This window comes from Triticum aestivum, chromosome 2D, assembly GCF_018294505.1.
Source record: "Triticum aestivum cultivar Chinese Spring chromosome 2D, IWGSC CS RefSeq v2.1, whole genome shotgun sequence".
NCBI classification, from domain to species: domain Eukaryota; kingdom Viridiplantae; phylum Streptophyta; class Magnoliopsida; order Poales; family Poaceae; genus Triticum; species Triticum aestivum.
In genome coordinates, this window is record NC_057799.1 from 581,009,498 (window position 1) to 581,018,993 (window position 9,496).

Here is a 9,496-nt window from a genome sequence, read left to right on the forward strand (position 1 = left end):
AGGAAGAGGGAGGAGGGAGGAGGGGGCGGCCGGAGGTGGAGGGAGGGGCGTGGTATGGAGGAGGAATTACCTCAGTGGAGGAGGAGCAGGTGTTGGAAATATGCCCTAGAGGCAATAATAAAATGGTTATTATTGTATTTCCTTGTTCATGATAATTGTCTATTGTTCATGCTATAATTGCATTAACTGGAAACCGTAATACATGTGTGAATACATAGACCACAACATGTCCCTAGTAAGCCTCTAGTTGACTAGCTCGTTGATCAATAGATGGTTATGGTTTCCTGACCATGGACATTGGATGTCATTGATAACGGGATCACATCATTAGGAGAATGATGTGATGGACAAGACCCAATCCTAAGCATAGCACAAGATCGTGTAGTTCGTTTGCTAAGAGCTTTTCTAATGTCAAGTATCATTTCCTTAGACCATGAGATTGTGCAACTCCCGGATACCGTAGGAATGCTTTGGGTGTACCAAACGTCACAACATAACTGGGTGGCTATAAAGGTACACTACAGGTATCTCCGAAAGTTTCTGTTGGGTTGGTACGAATCGAGACTGGGATTTGTCACTCCGTATGACGGAGAGGTATATCTGGGCCCACTCGGTAATGCATCATCATAATGAGCTCAATGTGACTAAGTAGTTAGTCACGGGATCATGCATTACGGAACGAGTAAAGTGACTTGCCGGTAACGAGATTGAACGAGGTATTGGGATACCGGCGATCGAATCTCGGGCAAGTAACATACCGATTGACAAAGGGAATTGTATACGGGATTGATTGAATCCCCGACATCGTGGTTCATCCGATGAGATCATCGTGGAACATGTGGGAGCCAACATGGGTATCCAGATCCCACTGTTGGTTATTGGCCGGAGAACGTCTCGGTCATGTCTGCATGGTTTCTGAACCCGTAGGGTCTACACACTTAAGGTTCGATGACGCTAGGGTTATAGGGAATAGATATACGTGGTTACCGAATGTTGTTCGGAGTCCCGGATAAGATCCCGGACGTCACGAGGAGTTCCAGAATGGTCCGGAGGTAAAGAATAATATATAGAAAGTGAGGTTTTGGCCACTGGAAGAGTTTCGGGCGTCACCGGTAATGTACCGGGACCACCAGAGGGTTCTGGGGGTCCACCGGGAGGGGCCACCAACCCCGGAGGCCTGCGTGGGCCAAGTGTGGGAAGGGACCAGCCCCTAGGTGGGCTGGTGCGCCTCCTACAAGAGGCCCAAGGCGCATGGAAAAGGGGAAAGGGGAAAACCCTAGGCTCAGATGGGCCTAAGGCCCACCTAGGGTGCGCCCCCCTCTCTCCCCCTCTGGCCGCCCCCTCAGATGCATCTAGGGCTGGCCGCCACCCCTGGGGGGGAACCCTAGATGGGGGCGCAGCCCCTCCCCTTCCCCTATATATAGTGGGGGTTTTGGGGCTGCCATAGACATGAGTCTCCCTCTCTCTTGGCGCAGCCCTACCCCTCTCCCTCCTCGTCTCTCGCAGTGCTTGGCGAAGCCCTGCTGGAGTGCCACGCTCCTCCATCACCACCATGTCGTTGTGCTGCTGCTGGACGGAGTCTTCCCCAACCTCTCCCTCTCTCCTTGCTGGATCAAGGCACGGGAGACGTCACCGGGCTGCATGTGTGTTGAACGCGGAGGCACCGTTGTTCGGTGCTTAGATCGGATTCGGCCGCGATCTGAATCGCTTCGTGTACGACTCCACCGACCGCGTTCTTGCAACGCTTCCGCATCGCGATCTTCAAGGGTATGAAGATGCACTCCCCTCTCTCTCGTTGCTAGTTATTCCATAGATTGATCTTGGTGATGCGTAGAAAATTTTGAATTTCTGCTACGTTCCCCAACAGCAGGAGCAGGAGCGTCGGCGGCGGCAGACGACGAGAGCTTGTCGGGGAACGGCGGCGGCGATGGACGACGGGGGGTGCGGGGGAGTGAGAGTGGAGAGGGAGAGTGGGAGGCGGCCGGTTGGGGGCGCGTAACATTGAACTTAGCAGTAGCACGGGATAGTATAATGCGCTACTGCTAAAATCCATAGCAGTAGCGCATTCTGATAACGCGCTAGTGCTAAGGCTAAGCATGTAAAAAAATACATTAGTCATCAATGATCTTTTTGTGTAGAATCTAAATTGTCAATAGGAATCTTCCCCGGTTTTTAAGAACCGGTGAACATTCCTATTGCGGCCACAGATCCTACACATAGAGTTCAGTGAAGACCAAGTGCTTATGATGGTTTGAGAAATAACGTATTTAAGGTGGTAAACACCTTGTTCGCTTAGCAGTATGGGACTAAACTTAGGCGTGAGGGGATGAGACTTTAGCAGTAGCGACTGTTGACGAAAAGCGCTACTGCTAAGTACTTTAGCAGTAGCGCTTCTTTTGGAAAGGCGCTACTACAACACATGGTTTGGGGGCAACGCCCTGGCAATTGTAGCAGTAGCGCTCTTTTCCCCTAGCGCGCTACTGCTACGTGTGTATTAGTAGCGTGCTCTTTTGAAGCGCGCTACTGCTAAGTAGCAGTAGCGTCTGTTTTTATAATGCGCTACTGGTAAGATTCTGTATATAAGGTTTTCCCTAGTAGTGACACTAGTCTCCCCAATACATAGGTGCTTAGCTTTTTGTAGAGTAGCTAAGCTTTCGTCATTAAATTATTTAACAATTAAACTCCTTCATGCATTGGTTGGTAGTCATTTTGCATAGGTTCACACGTTTATCACCGTTTCCTCCCTGAGGTCACTATGATGTTCTCTCTCCTTTTTAATTGCTTTGTCACCTCATTTTTTTTGCATAGGTGGCACCCTTAGCACATGTACACCGTGGAGCATTGGGAAGGGCCTAATTGGTTGTGTGTCAATGCAATTGTAGACTTGCTTTGTAAACTGTGCGAGGACACAAAAACTACACTTTCATTATTGCCTTATTTATGGGATTCCCTAGAGTTTCTTATTGTGGACTTCTCTAAGATTAACTTAATTGGCTGAGGAAGTTACAGTTTAGTGTGCAGATGCAACTTGAGGCAAGTCAAAATAGAAGTGGTGGTCTAAGATACATCACCTTGAGATTCGAGGCGCCAAGGGAAGTTTCAAGTTCAAGTGCAAAGCGTTGAGAGGCATTTGTCATGTAAACATTTTTCCTCTCAAAATTGAATGCTCCACAGGACAACAAATGCAATTCTTTTAGATCCCTAATTTATGCTTTAGTTCCCAGTGGGAACTTGGACACTTTTGCATCACCAAGGGAATCAGACAGCTAGAAAGCATTTAGGCTTAGCTCAAAGCATAATCATGTACTAACATAGCCTATGTGTTGGATTATTTACACAATGATAGTGGGAGGACCATCATCCATTGTGATTTGAGGCCTATTAATACACTCTTGCATTACGGTTTACACGAAGCGCTAACTATACCTAGGAGATACGCTATTGGACTAAAAAGAGCATCAATGTTATACCATGACGCCTAATTATTGTAGTATTTGTTTGGGAGATTTTGGCATAGCGAGGTTCTACACTAATTCTAAACTAAGAACACTCGAAGATTCAAGCTCATTTATTGCGAATGGAACTGTGGGATATCTGACTCTAAGATTCTAGGTATAGTTGTTTGGTACTCCACGACAATAATTATGGAACTGAGGGAGTATATAATTATTATTTTATTATAGAACCGAGGGAGTATATAATTATTATTTTTGAAAGTGACTGGCATATAATTATTTATTGCTATCATGATTATTGATGTAGTATATTTTTTAGAATATTGGAGGCGGTCATACATTAACTTGTGGGGTTGTATTAAGTTTTGGAATGATACTTCTCGATATGTTGACCAACACATCATTTTTTCTCTGGGATGAACTCAACATCATAAGATTTGTGGAAATGAACTTTCGTGATCATACATTATTTTTTGTTGATACCCATATGCTAGATGAATGTAATGTCATCAATTAAGTGAACAGAAAAAATAACAATATTTCAAGTGTTTGTGGTCTTTGCTATGAGCGGCACTTCTTTTTAAACGCCAATCACCACACTAGTTCTCACCGACTCTTCATCCAAGACTCACATTATGGGATCAATCAAATCATCAACATTCTAAATAATGGCACCACCCTCCTTGTCATAACCACCCTATTCAGACTAGTTGTGATCACCGGTCCCCTGAATATACCCCTAGCTAGTTGGAAGTTTGAAAATCGTAGAGGATTCTTTGCCAACTGAAAGATGATTTTTCTAGGCATGCCACTAAAAATATGAGTATTAGGGGAATGTTTTGCTTTGAGCACACTCACACATAAATAATTTGGACCTTGGATTAGCCTCCAACATTGCTTGCCAACATCGCTAAGCTGAACGTACTGAAATCATGGACCTTAATCTGCCTATCTTCTTTGAGAAACAGAATTTCCACCGAGCAAACCAGCACATCCTTTTGTTCTTGTTCATCAATAAAGCACCAAATTTTAGCTGTGCAAACCTCTTATGTATCTTAAAAATAGACATGGCGTCAACGAGAGTTTTCTATTCCCCCCTCTCCCATACAAACACTTCCCCTTGCCCAAGCGATGCTGCTTTGTGGGCACACCTTTCCTCGTAACCTCTTCTCTCAATGAGCCCCTCTTGGGCCAATAAATACCATCTCACAGACTCGTGTGGAAAAACCACAACTTCCATTCCTAACTCTTCCAAGAGTATGTGAGAAACGAGCTCATCGTCAATGGTGTTCGCAAAAGGAGCTACGACGCCCGTCAACGGCGGTCGATTGTCTGCCTCCGCTACCCCGCCATTGATTCTTTTGGCCAAAGGGCGTCCGCCTTTCTTCCTCCGGATTGAAAGCTAAACGAAGGCGGATCATCTTCGGCTCAGAGTCCATGGCTTCTACTTCCCAAGTGGTCTCGACCTAGCGACGGCGTAAGTAGATCCGTTGGGCCTGATCTGGACCGGATTGCATGTTTGCATTCACTCTTTGGGGTCCTGCTTGTAAAAATCAAGGAGCGGTCTGTGAACCTTTATTTCATTTGGGCCCTGCTGTAAACTGCACCGTATCACCGCTCTACGTTTAATGCAGCTCTCTGGTCATTTGGGACGCTTCTCCCGTTTGAAAAAACAAGGAAAAGCACACTTCCAAGCGGCTAGGTCTCCCAAATCCGTGGCCGCCTGAGCTCGGCAGCCATGGCTTCCCACCCGCCGCCGCCGCCGGAGCATCCTATACCACCCGCTCCCACCACCATAAGTGCCCTCGACGACGACCAGCTCCGAGAGATCTTCCTCCGCCTCCCGGACCTCCCCAGCCTCGCCTCCGCCGCCTTCACCTGCCGCGCATTCCTCGGCGCCGTCCGTTCGTCCCGCGCCTTCCGCGGCCGCTTCCGCGCGCCCCCGCTCCTCGTTGTCTTCTTGTCACCCTACATGTACAATGTAGTACCTACCTTCCCCCCCTCACGGCGCCCCACTGCCGCCAGATTCAGTCCCTTCGGAGTCGGAGACTACGACGCTTCCGAGTGGGGGATCGATTTCTCCCATCATTCGCTTGAGTACGATGATGACGGCTACATCCCCCTCCGAAACCGGAGCACCAAGCAGGAAGCTTACTACGACCCCCAAAAGATGGCCCTGTTTCTCCACCCAAAGGGGCACCGTGACATGCCGGACGACACTTCCCTCGAGTTCCACACACTCTTCCCCGGAGAGGGTCAGAGGCCGTCCGGTGTGGTCTGTGTCCGTCACGACTACTCATGGGCTTGGGCACGCGTTGCTGTCTTCTCATCGGACACCATGGAGTGGCAGATTTTTCCGGAAACTGCGACGCTGGTGCCTGAGGGCTTCAAGTTCACAACCCACACAACGGTGGGTGGGTTTATCTGTTGGGAATTCAAGGGGGCTATCACAGAGTACATTTTGGTGCTCAACACAGATACCTTTCAGTTCTCTCGAATGGATCTGCCGGCGCCCTCGAGAGAGGCAGATCCAAAATTTAAGATTGGTCAGACCAATGATGGGAGGCTCTGTTTCGTAAATGAGAAGGAACACACGCTTTCTGTTTGGATCTCGGCAGCCGGCGATGATGGCGTCGAGAGATTTGTGCTGCACAAGATGTTCCCGTTGCACGCTAGTTTTATGGAGGTCACCAACTGTTCAGCGGAAGCTACAATCTCGGTGCGACTTATGGCAGTTTTCAATGGTTTTGTATACCTTTCTGTTTGCCCCTGGAAGAATTTCATGGATCAGTTCAAATCCCCTGAGTGGTTCATGTCCTTCTCTCTGGAAACAGCGGAGCTGAACCAGCATTTCAAGAGAAGAGAGCTACTTGGCTGCCCTATCCATCCCTACTTGGCGTGGCCTCCTTTGGTCAGCATGGTGAGCCTATTCTTCTGTGTGACCATGGTGCTAAGGATTCTTTTTAATGGCTGGTCCGTAGATTGTATGCAATGAAGTTTCCTGAGAGGATTGCATTGATGTATTGCTGTGAAAATATGCTATCAGCTTTAGTGAAAGTAACATGTCTTACTTGCATAACCCATAGTAGAGGAGCTGGCAGTGATATTACTGTTCATAAAAAAAATAGTAAAGGACCTCAACCACTTGTACAATGTACATTACTACAAGGATGCAAAATTGTCGACTTCTAGCATCAGGGTTTCTGCAGATTATATGATACCATTATGATATAAAGCTCCATATACATAATCTATAACTAGTACTCCCTCCGTAAACTAATATAAGAGCGTTTAGATCACTAAAGTAGTTATCTAAACGCTCTTATATTAGTTTATTGAGGGAGTATATGTGTAGCTAGATTTTCAGTAGTGCTTAAATATTTGGAGGGTTTCTCCAGATTGTATGATAGCACTATTATAAAGCTCCATATGCATAATTTATAACTAATATATATGAACGGCTAGATTTTTTAGTAGTGTTTAAATAATTTGGATATGGATAAGTTATATGCTAAATGGTAAGTTACATTTTCTTTCTCCTTCTACATTTTTTTGTGTTCCACTTCAGATTTACATTTACATCTTTTTTAACATATATGTGTTGGATAATTTGATGCCACTGAGAACTGAGCATTCCTCCATTGTGTTCATACACAACATGATTGAAGCTTTGAATTGGACTGTTAGACAGCACACACAATTATCCCCATGGCACTATCTAACCTCTTCTGTATTTTTGGAGGGACGCAACATATAGGTGTTTTTTAGGTGCATATGTATCTCTCATGGTTCTTAATCCTTCTATAGAGTCCAAATAGGCCACGTTCTTTAAAAAAAGAGCATCCAAAAAGAGTCAACATCCTCCAATATGTCCCCAAAACAGAAAATGTATTCAACTTTGTTTCTCTCTCTCTCTTAAACCAAAGTATAGATGTGTTTTTAATCATCGAATCTTAACTGTTCATTTCTTCTCTTAAATCTCAACCTTTTTTACTGTTCAATAACATAAAAGTAATAGTTAGATATATTCCAGTTGAAGGGGAGCCTTGGCGCAGTGGTAAAGCTGCTGCCTTGTGACCATGAGGTCATGGGTTCAAGTCCTGGAAATAGCCTCTTACAGAAATGTAGGGAAAGTCTGCATACAATAGACCCAAAGGGGCTCCCCCCCCCCCTCAGATATATTCCAGTTGGATATTGGTTTGGTTTCTAAGTAGGGATGTCAAAGGCAATTAAATATTAATCGTTTTAACTCCGCAAAATCTTAACATTTCTTTTTTATTCCTGATAATAGGTTGAATACTGTCAAGACACTCAAATTAATTAAATTTTAACCGTTCATTAGTTGCACCAAATCTCAACTGTTGCTTTTCAATTGCTTTCATATTATAATAATAGTAGATTAAAAAAGTTCTAGATGGCAGTGATGTATCAGTATCTTAAATATTTAGAGGGTTTCTGCAGATTATATTGTAGCATCATCATAAAGCTTCACATACATAATCTATAACTAGTATAACAATAGCTAGAATTTTCAGTAGTGCTTAAATATTTGGATATAGATAAGTTATATTCTCAACTGAAGTCACAATTTCTTTCCCTTTCTACATTTTCTTCCTCCTTTGCATTTTGCTATCTTCTATTTCAGCTTTAAATTTACATCTTTTTTAATGAATAATTTTTTCTATAATTTGTTGCCAATGAGAACTGAGCGTGCAACCAACGCATTTGTAAGCAACATCATTCAAGCTTTGACTTCGACTGTTAGATACTACACATGATTATCCCTTATGGCACTATCTAACCTCTTGCATGTTTTTGAAGGGACGCAAAGTATATGTGTTTTCCAAGTGCATATTTGTCTCTTATAGTAGTTAATCCATCTAGAGTCCAAATAGGCCATGTTCTTTAGAAAGGAGTGTCCAAAAACAGTCAAACATCTTCCAATCTGTTTCCAAAACAGCAAACATATTCTACTTTGTTTCTTTTGCTCTTGAAACCTATTATGGGTGTGTTTTTAATCATTGAATCTTAACTGATCATTTCTTTTCTTAAATCTTAACTATTTTTCCTATTGTTCAATAAAATAAAAATAATATTTGATAAATTTCAGTTGGATAGAGGAGTTTGTATCTTATAGATATTGGTTTGGTTTCTAATTAGGGACGTTAAAGCCAATTAAACATTCACCGCCCATTAACTCCGTTACTTTTCAACTGCTTTCATATTATAATGATAGTAGATTTTAAAAGTTCTAGATGGCAGTGGTGAGTGGTGTATCGGTATCTTATTTCACTTTCATTGCTTCTGTTAAAGCTAGATAATATGATCTGTATTACTAGAATATATTGCGTTGAACATATTTGTCTATACAAAGTTACAAACACTTGAATTCTTTTTTACACCGAATTCCCTTTTTGTCACAGGAGGATTCAGAATCTGAAGTTACTGGAGACAGGCTTGGAGATGTTGGTCCTGAGAGCACAGAGAAGGCTTCATCAGCCCTTATAACAGCATTACGATCATTCGAAGAAGCTTTGATTAAGGACGGTGAAGTAAATGTTGCAGAGATAGAGGCCTTCCTACTTTGTATTGACGTTGATGATGAGAACTCTCTGGTGAGGAGAATCACTGCCTTGGATGAATTGTTAACAACTGTGAGAGATCGTGTCTTGAGGGTGGCAGACCTTGACAATGAATTCTACGAACAAAAGACGGAGAGCTGGTGGCAGATGTGCAAGGGGAAGCTATGGAGAACTTTCTTCGGTAGGTGAATGAACCTGTCTACCAGGAGTAAGTGAGCTCTTGTTGTAATGCGTTGGTACTTCCGTTTTTAGATGTTGTAATGACGGTATGTGTTAGGTTTCATGTACGTTAACAGTGATGGTTGTAATGATCATCATTATTTTACTAGTATTCAGTATGACTGGTTTCATGTTGTGATGCGTTGTCTTACAGATTACACATAGGTAAAAACAGACAAGCAGAATGTCCCAAATTGCTGCGCCTCTTCATCTCTTTCTAATTAATAATGTGCAACTTTT

The 9,496-nt window shown here is 43.7% G+C and overlaps 1 protein-coding gene across 1 annotated transcript; it reads left to right on the forward strand.

Annotated features, from left to right (window-relative positions):
* The first annotated feature begins 5,145 nt into the window (after window positions 1-5,145).
* On the forward strand, window positions 5,146-9,226 carry LOC123050140 (uncharacterized). Its single transcript, XM_044472978.1, has 2 exons — window positions 5,146-6,393; window positions 8,879-9,226. Exons 1-2 carry the CDS (start codon window positions 5,194-5,196, stop codon window positions 9,224-9,226), a joined length of 1,548 nt encoding a protein of 515 aa, XP_044328913.1. The 5' UTR covers window positions 5,146-5,193.
* The last annotated feature ends 270 nt before the right edge of the window (window positions 9,227-9,496 follow it).

Excerpts from the sequence above, each read along its gene's own strand:
- LOC123050140 (XM_044472978.1), top strand. The coding sequence starts at position 5,194 with ATGGCTTCCCACCCGCCGCCGCCGCCGGAGCATCCTATACCACCCGCT. Across the intron at positions 6,394-8,878 it reads TGGTGAGCCTATTCTTCTGT|GAGGATTCAGAATCTGAAGT; the intron begins GTGACCATGGTG and ends TTTTTGTCACAG.